General features: G+C 41.4%; 2 protein-coding genes across 2 annotated transcripts; both read right to left on the bottom strand.

Moving 5' to 3' along the window:
* Nucleotides 1–48: 48 nt before the first annotated feature.
* LOC133886275 (uncharacterized) lies at nt 49–4,114 on the bottom strand. The gene is made up of 5 exons (XM_062326028.1): nt 3,850–4,114; nt 2,161–3,097; nt 1,802–1,897; nt 672–808; nt 49–484 (listed from the first exon to the last, which is right to left on the bottom strand). Exons 1-5 carry the CDS (start codon nt 4,050–4,052, stop codon nt 316–318), a joined length of 1,542 nt encoding a protein of 513 aa, XP_062182012.1. The 5' UTR covers nt 4,053–4,114; the 3' UTR covers nt 49–315.
* Nucleotides 4,115–9,358: 5,244 nt separating this feature from the next.
* Nucleotides 9,359–9,946, bottom strand: LOC133886430 (uncharacterized). Its single transcript, XM_062326139.1, has one exon. The coding sequence runs from the start codon at nt 9,944–9,946 to the stop codon at nt 9,359–9,361; it is 588 nt and encodes a 195-aa protein (XP_062182123.1).
* Between the last annotated feature and the right edge of the window lie 6,904 nt (nt 9,947–16,850).

The following is a 16,850-nucleotide window of genomic DNA, read 5'->3' as shown; positions in this document are numbered from 1 at the left end:
TCAATGCTCAGCTCACCAGTTTCATACAGGGTGTGATATGCATTGGACTGTGAGCAACCGGCAAAATAAAACAGATATGTACATTGTTATAAATAATGCAACATCTTGGCCTATGTGACGTCTACATCAAACTCAACCATTACTCTCACGGGAATGGATAAAATCGGCACTTCTACAACAGAACTTGTGTAAACTTGGAGCTGAAGGGAATTGAACCACCAAAAAGAAGAGGGAAAAGAAAGTAATCTTGAAACATTCTTGCTCCAACAAATCACTTCATTTTCCGGGACCTGAGCGTAAGGAACGAGAAAAATACTATTCCCGCTTGTCCTCTTCAGTCTCACCTTCCAAGCTGAAAACATGGCTAACACCAGCATTTCTGTCCTTATCAATCTTTACCATCCCTACTTCACCATCGGTTCCCTTCGTCAGAGATTGAGCCTCCTCCTCGTCATCGTCAGCAGCTTCACCTGAATATGCATATCTGGACAAAAGGAATCACGATTAGCTACGTGGTGGTTCCTAAACATATAGAAGAACTGATATTTTCTAATGATGGAGTAGGTAACTCTCGGCACTTAATGGATGATAAGTTGGTAAAGTAACAACTGGCAAACGGCTAGATCACACATTTTTAAGGTTCCAGGCCACTGAAGAGCGAAGATAGTTACCTTTGCGAGCTTTGGGACGGTGCCCACAGATAACAAACCACAACAAGCAACACAAATGCAAGAACATCCCAGAAGGCAGTTATGATCCAGGCGCTCTGCCACCTCTCGCTATAGGGGTCTGTCGCTTTGAAATAGACCTGCAGAATAAAGCCAGGGTAACACAGCAGGTTATTCAATCTATAGGGTTCTAAAACTGAATATTCTCTGAAAAAGAAGCTTCAGATTAATTAAGCCAGCTTAAATGATTATAGATCAGCAAGGAAACTAGGACATCTTCATGTACGAGAAAGAGAGTTTGATCCCAGAGGCTCATGAATCGGAATATCTTCAGCCAACCTATCAGCCCATGAACACATGCATTGATCAAAACTGCATGCCGTCCATCAATCAATTTCATGCCTTTGGTGGTGGTACTAGTAAGCACATATTTATTTTGAGACAAAGCTCACTAATGTAGATGTCAATTAAAAAGAGGATCCTCAGCTAAAGCAGATTCCATCAATACAAATAAGTAAAGTCCACTATTATCACCAATGAGAAATGTTGACATACTGATATTTTTTTACAGTCCTATATTTCTCGTACATAGTTTGATCCAGCATTACATAAGACTAACATCTGACACTTATTACTGCAAATTTGTAATTATTGCGGACAAAGTAAACTTCTTCGAAGCACAATCATTAGTTTAGGAAAGTTGATGTTCAGACTTGAAACCTAAGTTAGTCTTCTGAAAGTAATTTGTCAAGATTTTCCATAGAAGGTGTTGTGTCAAAAGGGGTACATCAGTGGGGGTGCAACAAAGACATGCCAATGGTGATATTTCCTAAATAAGGCAGATGCATTTGAGAATATATTTAAAACAATCACAGAGAAACCTGTATTTTAGAAAACAGTGAAATAATAACAATCAAATGTAACCAAACAACATATGAATAAGAAAAGAGCTCATTTCTACTAGTCCAGTCCTTTTTTGTATTTTGAAGGCACAATTTCAAAACCTTATGAAGATAATGAAAAACTCGGATCTTCATAAATCTTACAGAAAAATGGACCAAAAAGCAGTAAGATGATCTGGTGTAGTTAGAAGACATGCAGCACATTGTTCTTGTATAGAGAAATTAATATACCTCATAACCAATCCAGGCTACTGAAGCTATCACAGAAACCGCCAATGCATTTGTAAACTTTCTGTATATATCCAACTTCACAGAACTTCTTCTTGCCTGATGAATGAGAAAAGCAGTAAGTTCAAGAAGAACACAAATACACAAGTCTACATCGAGGATTCAACAGACTTGCTAATAAATTCTATTCTAACTACTCATAAGCCTGTCCTACTTGCCCTCTTTCTGAACACATCTAACTAGTGGCAATACTACAATTTGCAAAAAAACCCACAAAGTAAATATCAGGTCGAATTTACATAAAGAATAGAAAAACTATTAGAAAGGCTTGTACATGAAAAGTTGCACTAGATTTAGCTTACCTGTAGCTTCTCAAGAGTGTGGGAAAGAGAAGTGAAAATCCAAAGTATGAGAAAAGCATCCAAAAATGCAACAGGAAGGACCAGGAAAAGCCTTGTTTTGCCTGATATATCATTAATTGTTCCAACATTTTCTGCAATGTCCAGCAATTCAGACGCCAGGAAATATGTAAGTCCAAGGAGCAACACCTTGGAAGTGAGACCTCCCAAAGTTGGGCGAACAACACCATATCCCATTGAGATAGAAAGGATCAGTAGACGGGAAACTGTTTTTCTGATGGCCCCAACAGTGACCACCCAAGTTGTGATTCCAATTGGCCGTACACCACTACTGTTAAAGTTTAAGTATTCAAAGTACCATAATGTCATATTAAACAGGCCAAGGGCAATGACTAGCATGATCCAATTCTGGATTGGCAATATATCCCTCCAAAACCTTATATACTGGCTAAACCAAACAACCATGACCAATAGATACACCAGCAACATGATAACGTAGAATTTCATCAGAGGTGCCATTCTTCCAGGTAGATACCCACCAGGATTCCTCCAGATAGTCTTCCCACTCATAGTAAGGCCTCTCAGTTTTGGATCACAAGAAATGAAGAACAAGCTGTACATGCCTGTCTTTGTAATGTGCACTTGATCATCTTCTAACTTCACTGAAAGGTAATTCGCGCTGAAGTGTGTGTCTAGCACAACAGGCCAATCTGGATCATCGGAGGATGGCCTCCTGATTACTTCTCCTTGCTTGCAGCCCTCTAGTTTAGCAAGGTCTGGGGTACAACATATGGACCTCTGTCCACCATATGCTGATCCCCCGATATTATCCCGATCTGCTGCTTCAAAAAGAATAGCTTGTACCAGGCCTGTACTATGAGCCATTTTTGTGTGTGATTCTGCTGCTTCCACGGTTCTCCAGAAAGTAACATTGACAAACCTGAGACAGTAAGCCAGGCAATCTAGTTAATACCAAATTCTACAGCACACCACATCATGCAAGTTTCTAAATGTAGCCAATTAGTAAAGCCATATGTACAAATTTAAGAACAGTGTAAGCCTATTTATGTTCTGTAAAAGGAAAAGACTACATGAATGTATTTAAATCTCCAATTATATGGCTAATCCAAGTTATGCAACTGAAATTGACTATCCTGAAACCTGCATTAGTTCAAATGTGGCGGCACCACCTGCACTATTAAAACAACAAATTGAACACAAATTACGAAGGCGGTCATATAACACTAAAAATATTTAACTGGTTTGACACAAATTGAACACAAACAACTAAAGAATCTCACGTTGAGAGGAACACGGGCAGCGCTATTAGCATTCTAAAAATTTCAAAAAGGTAGATGCATCGCAGCTATGTGAATCCACATCCCTATCCACCTTTACGTTAAAAAATTCCAGCAGAAACGTTGACAATATATCCATTTTATCACGAATCACGCACTCAAGACCCAGGAGCCAAAAAAAAAAAAAAAAGGTTCCAACAGAACGCCACTAAGCAAGAAACGCACCACCACCTGCAGCCTAGCCCATTCCCGTGACAAGCGCAGAAAACCGATTCTCCCCAGACTCGAATCGAGCAACACACGCTCCCGACCCCGCAGCAACAGCTTCTAGAAACTACGGCCGGGCGAGCAACTGGGCTCTGCAACCATCAGACGAGGAGGAGGGAGTGCCTACTTGATGAAGGACGAGGCGGGGCTGGCGGGGTCGGCCCCGTCGGCGACGATGCCCTCGCTGCCGCCGGAGAGAAGGAACGCGTTGCCCACCTCGCGGAAGGGCTCCCGGTCGTAGGTGTGGATCGACGCCTCCGCGCCACGGCCCCACCACCCGCCGGCGATGGCGAGCGTGGCCACGAGCGCGGCGAGGCGAGGGAGATCCATGGGGGTGGAGCGGAGGCGGAGGCGGAGGCGGACGGGGGGGGGGGGGAGATCTCGCGGGAGGCGTGGGGTGGGTGGGTGGGTGGTGTAGATCGGAAGCGAAGCGGGCAGGGAGAAGGACGGGGGAAGGGGCGGGCGGGTGGGGCCCGCCGGCCAGTGGTGTGGTGGTGACGTGGAGAGCTGAGACAAGACAGGACTGGACGGAGCGGCAGCGCAACGGAGGGATGCAATACTAGTACTCACTACAGTGAAGTGAATGTGGACGAGATTACGAATTGCAACGGATACAATATATATGATGAGTAGAAGTTATATAAATTAGTACATATGAGTTAATTTTTAAATCAATGTTCGCACCTATTACATATTATGCGTAAAAATTGACATCTGTACCTTCATCTATAGATATTATATATCTACGAATGTATGAGTAGAAATTATATAAATTCATATATGTGAGCTAATTACTAAATCTGTGCTCGCACCTATTACTTGTCATGAGTAAAAACTGACATCCATTCCCGTCACCTACGGGTATTATATACCTATGGATACATCCGTATACCCGTTAATATAGTAATCATGTATAAATACATTCAATATAAGATCAAGTATGTAATAATAATATCATCAATTTAAATATGCATCTCAAATAAGATGATGATTAATGAACAAGTATGATTAATGGATAAACATCTTAGCATGTATATCAAATTAGTGCATTATCACATAGTTCACACATACAACATATTATTTCACAATTCAATAATGATTAGTGCAACACAAACGAGCATTGTTCAACAAGACATCAAGCCTAACCATGCAAATAAATATTAATAAAGCATCACTAAATAACGAGGTAGTTTATTAATCAGAGTCAACAAAAATGTGCAAGATTCTTACTTCATTTCTTCTTCAATGTCTTCAAGACATGACCAAAATCTATTGATATTTCCATCATCTTGATCTACAATCAAATTATCATGTACATTAGTAGATGTAGTCTACATATGAGAAGTAACATATATTGCAAATGCACATTTATTTACCGAGTGTGCCGTGATCAACATTGGCTACACATCAAAGATTCCAACATTTTTGGGGTAAGACATATGCCACTATGGTTATTGGAATAACCAAAATGTCACCTTTAATCAATCTCATGGTGGGATAACGAGTTTCAGCCATCTTCCACCAACCAAAGATATCAAAATCCGCATTCTCATCATGAAGAAGATTTTCTTCCTCTAAATAGTGATCTAGCTCATTCTTGACTTTAACAAGACTAGTAGTCTTCTTACTTTCAGCAAGTGTTTTGAATAGTGTCAAGACAACAGCTGTACTAATTGAAGAAGAAGAACCACTAGATAATGTACCCACACCCTCTTGCTCAAACTACACTTATACTAATTTGTCAACTTAGTTAACAATTTATGGCTCTTTGTAACATATTTCTCAGCGGCTTCTTCCCCCAAATGAGCAATATAGCAAGCATGTAACATTGCCATCTTAAGACATGGATCAAGAATAATAGAAATAACACCATGAGACCTTAGATGTCAGGCTAATACTTATCATACTTATCTATCATGACAGCAAACATTTTTCTAACTGTCTCATCTTCATTTTCTTTCCAAAAATTAATTTTAAGTTTGATTACATATACTTTAGGGAAGAAAATATTGGCTGTCACATACTTTGTTTCAGAAAATAATTCAATGAGTTTAGAGAATATTTCTAATTTGTCACTGTTAGAGTATATTTGGTAGTTAGGATTTGTAATTCCGTACTACCCTATGTATCGGGGAGGCTTCTTGCCCCAAGTCTCTATACTCTATTTATATCGCCCGAGAGGCTCAATGCAATTCATCCCACACAATCTATTCTTCCTACATAGTTCCTCATTGCAGTCTCGCATGCCATGATCTTTGCTAGGGGCAGCGTAGTCCGTACCTAGGGTTTGCGCCATCGATCGTGTGGATTAGTCGCTCTAGAGAGTCTTTTCCTGATCCGTTGATCGGGCTTTCTTTTTTCACCGGTTGTTGATCGGTGTTTCTCTTTAGTTTTTCCAATCCAAGATCGGTTTGCGTCGCTCGCCGCCCATCGTCTTCGCGCGCCTCTCCTTCGACCTCAGTTTTGACACCGACCACCTTCTCTATGCGTCTGGATGTTGCCAGTCACCATCACCATTTCCTGCGTCGATCGTCTCCACACACTTATGCACGAGACACGTCACCCATCTCCATGCGCATGGCCTGGATCCGCACCGCCCGTTTCCACATGCTGGACCAATGCCCATCTCCGTCAACACGCCTCCACACGCCACGAAATCATCTCCACCTATGCGGCACGGCTGGGCGCATGGCGCCCGGCTGCCATGTCCGCACTTCACTCCTTGTCAGTTCATCGTGGCCTCCAACAATCGGGACGCCTCCACCACGACTGCCTCACGTGCCCTCGGTATGATTAGCTGATCGCACATAGCTCCTCTTAGCCGATCGGTAGCGGCTCCCGTCCTCCTCCAGTACGCGCGTACCCCTTCTCAAGAACCAGGGCTACTGCTTCGTTGCCTTCGGGCTGCAGTGCTGCCGCCCATGGTCTGTGCCTATGTAGCGCCACCGCACCCTCCATGGTGTGGTCCGACCGAACGGAGGATCCTTCCATTGCCCTACATCACCATCTCGCGCGCCATCGCCTTAGTCGTCGGTGCCCTTGGTCTTCATCACGTTGTTCGTGTGTTCTTCGCTGAGTTGTTCGAGCACTGCCGCCACGCTTTCTCTGACACCAGCATCACCGCTCCAGGCCGCTGGTTCTATCTTCCTCTTCCGCCTTCGTCAAGCACAACCTCATCGCCAACATCGCAGTCTTCTCCTCGACTACTTTGTCTACTCCAAAAATTGATCCCAATCGGCACTCTCCTCCTCGCCGCTCTACGCACCGCGACCGTCGAGGCCTTCTCTGCTAGTCCCTCAGACACTGGTGCATGGTTGGGCTCCCTATTTTGGTGCGTCCGGTACTGGCAACACTGGTACATGCCTTCATCCCCGACGCGTTCCTAGACCTTGGCCTTGGTTGCATCGACTTTGGCATCGACCTCTCCTTCGATGATTGCCTCGTCCGCACCACCGTCTTCTTCCCTCGGGCCTCCCTGCGCTCATCACCATGGTGCCTCCTTGCGCCCGTGGCTTCAACTACGGCTTCCTCGTCAATGGCAACCTCGACTATGGTTACGTCAATCACGGCTATCTCATGCACGACATCCTCGACCATGGCTACTCACCTCGCTCTCGGCTCCTTGTCGGTTTTCCACTCCAGTCGCAACACTCGCAACACAGCGGCATTATGACTATGAGGGGATGTCAGTCCGTCGGCTTGACACCTTGAAAAGAATCTAATGTCGCCTAGAGGGGGGTTAATAAGCGTAACCTAAATTTTTTTACAAACTAAAATGCAGCGGATTAGAAATATGCGGACTCTCCATAGATTATTTGGAACCTCCACAAAATTGTAGAGGTTCCACAGATATATGCGGATACTCCAGATATTTCAGGAAAACTCAAGTAGACACCTATGCAAAACAACGTGGATCAAATCCACAAATTACCGAGCACTAGAGGATATGTTTCAACTTATTTCACCAAGTAACTGCAGCTCAAATTTCACAAGAGAGTAGATCGGGTCGAAACCCTAATAATCAATTGGTACAAGTAAATGCAACAAATCACGAGAAATTGACAAATGAGGCACAAAAATTTATTCATCGAAGTTCAGCCACTCCACAAATAAGTGCCTACGTCTCTGTTGAGGAGCTCACAAAGAGCTATGTCTCTTTCAACCATTTCCTCACCCAAGCAACCACAAAAGATCAAACTAGGGTTACTTACTCAATCGTAGGGGTAATACAAACGTCCCGGGGCTCACCACAAGATTAGGAGCTTGACGGGCTATGCCTAGCGATTTAGGTGGATGAACCACCAAGAGTAACGAACACGAAATCACTGGCTTGACGAAGAAAATGAGTGCTTAATGGTTGGAGTTTTGCTCACAAGAACTACATCTCAATCTCCCAACCAGACTCTCAAATTTTAGCAAATCTCAAGCTAAAGTAAGGTGAGAGAGAGTATTTTTTGCTCTAAAGTTGTTCACTTTTTCGTGTAAAGCAGCAGCCAGCTAAAGGAGGGAGTGAGGAGGTATATATACCCAACTCCAAAAAAACTAGCTATTACACCTGTGAAAATGCGAACTCTCCGTAAAAATACGGACACTCCGCACAAGTGCGGATCCTCCGCATCTCCCAGTTAACCCCAACTCCGCTCAACTGCGGACTATACGTAGAAAAATGTGGCACTTCGTAAAAGTGCGGACCTTCTGCATTTGCACATTCTCAAAAGGTTAGGGCTAACCTAGGTGCAAGTGTTGTGCTCGATATTTCTCTTATAGTTTTGTTAGATCTTTTGAGCACTGTTTCTACGTAAATAAGTAAATTTTGTATCCCCCTTAATAGTACTACATCCTAAACTCAATTTCAAAAATAAATGAATTTAAAACTATACGATCCATGTACCGCTTTCCTTTTTCCTTTTTAGGGGATCACCATGTGTCAAATTCTCACTTGATCGAATTACACCTGTCCATACTTCATAAAACTCATTAATTCTTTAATTATTTTGTGGTTATCACCAAAACCCACTTACGGGCCTAGAGGCACTTTCAATCTTCCCTTTTTGGTGATTGGTAACAATCCAATTAAATCTTACAAAAGATGTATATAATTCAAGCTCTTGAATCCTTATGGTATAGAGATCTCCCCTAAAGGTGTGTATTTAAATGAATTTCAAAAAATTTGACCTTAAATGCCAATTGCACAATTTTAGGATAGTGTGGAGACTCCCCCTGTATCATAGCATTTGTGGGGGGGGGGGTGTAACAACAACAGGTGTGTAAGATCATAAAACATGATGCGTATGACATGATATGTACAACAATAACTTGAAATTCTATCAATGTGCGGAGTCTCCGCAGAATTATGTGGAGTCTCCACAAATATGCAGACTCTTCGGATATTTTTGTGGACTCTCCACACTTGACAGATTCTAATCTAAACATATCTCAGCACAAGATTATATGAGCTCACACTAGCACAATAAAACTTAGTAGCACATCACAATCACACAAGTTCATGTCCAACCACCACATACAAAAGATAGAAAGAGTTATTACAAGAGGAGTATATGAAGGATAAGCTTTCACTCCCCCTTTGGCATCAAGCGCCAAAAAGGGAGAAAAGGAAAGACTATGAAGATCAGCATCTACTCGTCATCATCCTTATCATCAGCCTCGTCCTCATCCTCATTGTCATCATCTTCTTGATAATCACCCTCTTGTTCGCTTTCTTCTTCTTCTTCTTCTTCTTTTTCTTCTATATCACCATGAGTAGAGCGAGCATGGCGAGAGCGGGGAGCCAGAGGAGAAACCTCTTCTTCTTCTTCTTCTTGATCCGCTGCCTCCCACTCGGCAAATGGATCTCCAAAATTAGGCACTTCTTGATGAGGGGAAGTGAGGAGCTCTAAATACCCTTTGATTTCTTTTACTTCTCTTCTTAGCTCATTCACTTCTGTGACATTATACTTGCACATAGAGAAGATTGAGCGAAGCATATTTTTGATGTACTTGCCATGACCACGAGAGCCACGACCATGAGATTGTGAAGAGGAAGCACGAGATAGAGGCGGGGCTGCCCGAGATGAGCTTGAACCACGAGATGGCCTAGAGGATGCCTTCATTTTTACACGGTAGGACTCATGAATACAATCCTTTGGGAAAGAGATCTTTGTAACCTTCTCAATGACATACATGATATACGGAGTATATGGAAGGCTCTTTCTACCATCATTCATGGCATCACAAAGTTTGGCCCAAATGAACTCACCAACACTGAAGGGTCTTTCACCGGGTGCCATTCTAAGAAGAAAGTTTCTCACCGTGCCATGGAGCTTAGTCCCATCTCACCTCTTTGGATTTATGGTCTGATGAAACAGAAGGTTGAGATAGTGAAAATACGGCTTCAAACCATGAGTGGTGCCGTCGGCCAATCTTGGATCCTCATACATTTCACCCAAATCAAATTTCTTGATCTTCTTCTCAACAAAAATTGTACCATATTCATGGTCTTGTGATCCAAGAGCAAGAAGACGTGAGAAAGTCAAGTAGTCTATGCAATAGTGAATTCCAAGTGTTGTCCAATAAACCTCGTTCTTGCGGGTGTTGAAGAAGAAAGAGGCATGTAATTGATTAATGATTTCTTCATTTCAATTATACTTGAATCCCATGACATCTTTCATTCCTTTCTACGTGCAAGCATCAATGACTTCATCAAAGATAGGATCATTGGCTTCTTTCATGTATTTCCAATCTATGTATTGCATAGGGATAATGGACTTGATTTTGCTTCGGTAGATGACTGATAGATAGAAATCAAAATGAAATTGGCACCAAAACCGTCCATCCAAAGAGTCAACTTTAGGCCACAAGTAGGGGTCATTTTTCTTCTCTTTCTTAACCACTAATCCCTGATTCTTGTAGCTCTTTGGTAGTCGAGGATCATAGAGTTGGTTGAGTTGAGGAGAATGCATCTTTGAAAACTCATTATATGTCACTTGATCCCCTCCAAAGTTGAGACCAAAATGTGGAGGAATGATAGGACACACCCTTGGATCAATCCACTTGCCCAACCGTTCTTCATCTCTTTCCGCTTGGGTCTTGTGACCCCTAGCCCTTCTAGCAACAGCTACAACAGTAATGTTATCTTGAGGCTTTTCAATGCGAATGCCCTGACTTCCACTCCTTTCACCTCTCTTGGGTGCTTGCTTCTTTGCGGCAATCTTAACACGACCACCACTTGCCCTAGTCGTGCGAGAACCACCTCCTTCATCTAGTTGTTCTCCTGCCCCAAAAGTGATATCGGATTGATGTGGCTCATCAAAGGGAGGAGTTCCATAGCCTTGAGCTTGAGGGTCATGGCAGCGTTTACTACGAGCTTGAGTTGTTGGATCCCTTGGGTTTGGATGTTCCATCACAATAGAGAGATAAAGAGGGTGCATAAGCTATGGAAGAGGTCGGAACAAGATTGAAGAATGAAATCACGGTTTAGACTTTGTTCTACAGACTGCGGAGTCTCCGCAAAAAATTGCAGATCTTTTGCAATTGTACAGAGTCTCCGCACATCTTCAGACACTCCGTAGATTGCTGACCAAACCCTAAATTGTTTCGAATGATTCTACCGAGGTATGGAAATGCCACTAGGGATATAGAATCAAAAACACTTATGGAGGATATCTACCAAAGGAATATCGCTATATGGCATCCAATGAAGAGATCGGGTGAAAACTTGATTTGTACCTCAATAGGGAGAGAGAGGAGGTGAACTTGAGGTCGATATGCTGAACTTCACGAAGAATCTACACTCGAAGGGCTGGTCTTGATGCAGATGCGGAGTCTCCAAAGATTTCTCCTCCAAAACACCAGAGATTGAGTTTTGAGGAGAAGAACTTTAGAGAGAGAGGGAGAGCTTGAGGGAGAGAGAGGAGCGCCGGTGTAAAAGACTGAATGACTGGTGGAGAGAGAAGTTTTAACCCAACGGGTAGGTTAGAAGGTGAATAATTATCCAACTGCGGAGTCTCCGTAAATATACAGACTCTTTGTAGAATTTTGCGGACAAACTTTGTCCAGCAGGAGGGAAAAGATAGATTTCAAGGATGATTTGAGAGAGAGATGTGTTGTGATGGACATGAGAAATCATACAACTTGTGATTAGCTAGCAATCAACCAACCATAACTATAACCATAAGTGACATGATGAGATCAAAGATCAAAGATCCAACTTTTAAAAACACACAACTCTAAGCCTATCTTTTAGAAAATTTCTATCTAAAAAGATAGAAATCTATAATAATCAATTGTATGCAATAAGTCAAGCCACGTTACAAGAATCTAAGATGTTTAGTTCATTTCTCAACTCATAAAACCTTTGCTCATCTAGTGGCTTGGTAAGGATATCGGCTAGTTGTTTTTTGGTTCTCATATGGCGAATATTGATATCCCCTTTGGTTGAGTGGTTTCTCAAGAAGTGATGTCAGATATCTATGTGTTTGGTTGTTGAGTGTTGCACGAGATTATTAGCTATTTTTATGGCACTCTCATTGTCACACAAAAGTGAAACTTTGATCATGTTGTAGCCATAGTCTCTTAAGGTTTGCCTCATCTAAAGTAGTTGAGCACGACAAGCCCCCGCGGCAACATACTCGACTTCGGCGGTGGATAGGGCTACGGAATTTTGTTTCTTTGAGGACCAAGATACCAAGGACCTATCCAAAAATTCTCAAGTCCCTGAGATACTCTTCCTATCTACTTTACAACCAGCATAATCGGAGTTCGAATAGCCGATATGGTCAAAGGTTGAACCTTTAAGATACCATAAGCCAAGGTAAGGGGTATGAACCAAATATCTAAGAATTATCTTAACGGCCACTAAATGACACTCTTTTGGAGCGGCTTGAAATCTTGCACGCATGCATACACTAAGCATAATATCTAGCCTAGATGCACAAAAGGTAAAGTAAAGAACCAGTCATGGAGCGATATACCTTTTGATCCATGACCTTGCCTTCTTCATTTAGTCCGAGATGTCCATTAGCTTTCATTGGGGTCTTGATGGGCTTAGCATTCTCCATGTCAAACTTCTTGAGAATATCTTTGATGTATGTGGTTTAACATATGAATGCCTATTCCTTTTGTTGCTTGATTTAGAATCCTAGAAAAAACTTCAACTCCTCCATCATTGACATCTTAAACCTCTTCGTCATAATGCTACTAAACTCTTCACAAAATATTTTATTAGTATAATCGAATATAATGTCATTGACATATATTTGGCAAATGAATAAATCATTATCAACATTTTTAGTGAAAATAGTAGAATCAGCTTTACCTATTTCAAAGCATTTCTTGATAAGAAAATCCCTAAGGCATTCATACTATGCTCTAGGTACTTGATTAAGCACATAGAGCGCCTTATGGAGTTTGTACACATAATAAAGATACTTGAGATATTCAAATCTGGGTGGTTGCTCCACAAATACCAATTCGGAAATTGGTCCATTAAGAAAAGCACTCTTCACGTCCATTTGATATAGCTTGAAATCATGGTGAGTAGCATAGGCATGTAATATACGAATTGGCTCCAGCCTGGCTATTGGAGCATAAGTCTCACCAAAATCTAAACTTTGTATTTGTGTGAAGCCTTGAGCAACCAACCTTGCCTTGTTTCTTGTCACGATCCCGTTCTCATCTTGTTTGTTGCGGAAGACTGATTTGGTGCCGATCACGTTTTGATTGTGCCTTTCCACCAAGGACCAGACTTCATTTCTCTTGAAGTTATTAAGCTCTTCTTGCATGGTAATTACCAATCTGGATCACCAAGTGCATCATCTACCCTCAAAGGTTCCAAAGAGGAAACAAAAGAGTAATATTCATAAAAATTTACAATTTTAGAACGAGTGGTTACCTCCTTTTGTATATCACCAAGGATGTTGTCAATCGGGTGATCTCTTTGGATACTTTGATGAACTCTTGGATGTGGCACTTGGGTTTGGGGTTGAATGTCTTCCACTTCATCATCATCAAGAAATTTGTTGAATTCATCATGAGCTTGATCTTGATATTGATTTTGGTCTTGATCTTGAGTTGATGTAGGTGGCTGCACTTGAATTGATGAAGATGGATGAACTTGACCATTATTAGCCATTTGTAGCTCTTGGGACTTGATTTCACCTATTGCTATTTTCTTGATTGCTTCGCTTAAAATTTCTTCATCACCTAAAATATTAGGATCAACTTTCTCCACTTGGGAGCCGTTAGATTCATCAAATGTCATGTCACACGTGATTTCAACACAATTGGTGGTTTTGTTGAAAACAAGGTAAACGTAGGCATTTGATCCACAGCCAAGCAAGAAACATTCATCTACCTTAGGAACAAATTTAGAATTTTTGAGTTTTTTGTTTAGAATAGAACACTCACTACCAAAAACTCTAAAGTAAGATAGATTTAGCTTGTTACCGGTTAGAAGCTCGTATGCGGTCTGCTTCAAGATATTGTGGAGATATAACCGGTTGATAGCATGTCATGCGGTACTAATGGTCTCTATCCAAAATTGATCTAATATCTTGTACTCATCAAGCATGGTTCTTGCCAACTCTATAAGAGTCCTATTCTTTCTCTCAACTACCCCATTTTGTTGAGGGGAGTAGGGTGCCGAGAACTCATGCTTGATTCCTTCTTCATCAAGAAACTCTTCAGATTGTGTAATCTTGAATTCACTTACGTTGTTGCTTCTCAACCTTTTGATCTTCACATCAAATTCATTTTGGGATCTTCTCACAAATTTCTTGAATATGGCTTGTGTTTCACTCTTATCATGCAAAAAGAAAACCCAAGTGAAACGAGAAAAATCATCAACAATAACTAAGCCATATTTGTTACCGCCAATGTTTATGTAGGTGATTGGTCCAAATAAATCCATGTGAAGAATCTCCAATGGTCTTCTGGTCGTCATCACGTTCTTGACGGGGTGAGGAGCTCCAACTTGCTTGCCCGCTTGACATGCACTACAAGTTCTATCTTTCTCAAAAGAAACATTCATTAGTCCTAAGATCTGCTCTCCTTTTAGAAGTTTAGACAAATTCCTCATGCCAACATGAGCTAGTCGGCGATGTCATAGCCAACTCATGCTAGACTTAGCAATCAAGCAAGTCATAGGCCTCACTTCATTTGTTGAAAAATCAATGAGATAAAGCTTGCCCTTCAACCGACCAGTGAAAGCTATTGATAAGTCTTTCCTTCTTGAAACAGTCATACCCTCATTGGTAAAAAGACAATTGTAGCCCAACTCACAAAGTTGTGACACAGATAACAATTATAACTAAGAGATTTAACTAACAACACATTTAAGATAGAATAATTATTGGAGATAGCAATTTTACCTAAACCAATTACATCTCCTTTTCCATCATCACCAAAAACGATATTCTCATGAGATCCTCCATTTTCCTTCAATGATGAGAACATGCTCTTCTCTTCAGTCATATGATTTGTGCATCTGCTATCAAGCACCCAACTTGATCAACTGGAGGAGTATGCCTACAGAACAAATTTAGGCTTTTGTTTTATGTATCAAAATTTGTTTGGATCCTTTAACGTTAGTTACAAGCACTTTTGGCACCCACACATTCCTTTTCATAACTCGATCCTTTGTGCGGGTACTAACATATAGAGCAACCACTTTACTACAATGGTTCCTCTTCAAAACATAAGATGCATAAAAAGTAGATTGAAGTGCATGGTCTTTGGGTTGCTTGGCATGTGTGGTGAGATCATCTTGCTTGTCTCCCTTGATGAATTTGAGACACTTCTTGCCATTTATCACCACATATTTACTTGGCTTGCTTGTATGTATATCAAATCCAAGGTCTCTCTTTTGTTTGTTATCTTTGGCCTCAATGGTTTTGTATAGTGCATCCTTAGATTTGTATATCTTGATGCACCCATACTTCACCAAGGTATTTAGAATCTCATTTTTCTTTTGTAATGCTTGCAAGGATTAAACATTAGTAATACAAGCATTTATATCAACATTATAGCAACGAGAACAACCATTACTAGTGGAAGCACTACAGAGTAAGGTTGTATCATTAGAGGTGGGAGTGCTATTCTTAAGAGCATCAAAGTACACTTCAAGAGCTTTATGAGATTCATCTCTCCTGAAGTGTGACATTGCTACCCTGAAGGCTAGCGAAAGATTCATTGGCTAAGCTTAATTGCTTGGTCAACTCCTCAATCTTCTCCCTCTCTTTAGCAAGAAGCTCCTCGGGTTCAAGGTTTCTCTCCTTTTTAAGGATGAGCAAGTCCTCTCGCTTCCCGAGAATCTCCCCTTGACTCTCTATTATTTCCATTAGCTCTTTCGTCTTTGATATGGCATTTTTACTTAACCATTTAAGCAAAGATTTACATCAGCTATCACTCTCGCTACCTCTATCTAGGAGCTTGGGTTGTGATTTTACCTTGCTGCTTTTTGCCATGAGGCACTTGGGAGTGTCATCATCGCTCATGTCACAAAAAGTGACTTTCTCGGTGTAGAGGAACGGATGGCAATGGTGGTGACCCTTTCATCATCGAAGTCAAAGTTAGAGTTTGAGTCCCACTCCTCGCCGATGTGAGCTTGACTCGAATATTTCGTCTTGTGGATCTTGTACTTGTCCTTCTTGAAAGACTTGTTCTTCTTGTCTTCCTTGTCCTTACTCTTTTTGTTAGGACACTCGCGATGAAGTGGCCAACTTCGTCACACTCATAGCCAGCTCTCTTGGATGTTCTTTGTTTAGGAATATCTCTCTTGTGCTTTTTATAACCACCATTCTTCATGAATCTCTTGAACTTTCTTACAAAGAAAGCAATCTCTTCATCATCGGAGCTCTCATCTTCACTTGAACTCGATTCTTCAACTTGCTTGCTCTTACTTACCTTGAATGCTAATTCTTTATCCTTGGAGGTTGAGCTCTGCTTGATAAGGTTTTTGACTTCATTTGCTTTCTCCTCCATGAGCTCATAAGTAAGAATTCTACCAAGCACATCACTTGGTGTGAGCCTCTTGAAATCTCTTCTTTCTCGGATAAGTGTGACCAAGGTGGTATTTCTTGGTGCAAAAACTCTTAGAAATCTTCACACCACCTTATGGTCATCTAGCTCTTC

Source organism: Phragmites australis, chromosome 12 (assembly GCF_958298935.1).
Source record: "Phragmites australis chromosome 12, lpPhrAust1.1, whole genome shotgun sequence".
Lineage (NCBI taxonomy): Eukaryota > Viridiplantae > Streptophyta > Magnoliopsida > Poales > Poaceae > Phragmites > Phragmites australis.
This window is presented reverse-complemented; position numbering and strand designations above follow the sequence as displayed.

What these genes read in the sequence shown, in the direction of transcription:
- LOC133886430 (XM_062326139.1), bottom strand. Translation starts at nt 9,946, where the DNA reads ATGAATGATGGTAGAAAGAGCCTTCCATATACTCCGTATATCATGTAT.
- LOC133886275 (XM_062326028.1), bottom strand. Translation starts at nt 4,052, where the DNA reads ATGGATCTCCCTCGCCTCGCCGCGCTCGTGGCCACGCTCGCCATCGCC. An exon ending in CCCGCCTCGTCCTTCATCAA is followed by an intron (nt 3,098 to 3,849) that starts GTAGGCACTCCC and finishes TTACTGTCTCAG; the next exon opens with GTTTGTCAATGTTACTTTCT. An exon ending in TAGCCTGGATTGGTTATGAG is followed by an intron (nt 809 to 1,801) that starts GTATATTAATTT and finishes TTTATTCTGCAG; the next exon opens with GTCTATTTCAAAGCGACAGA.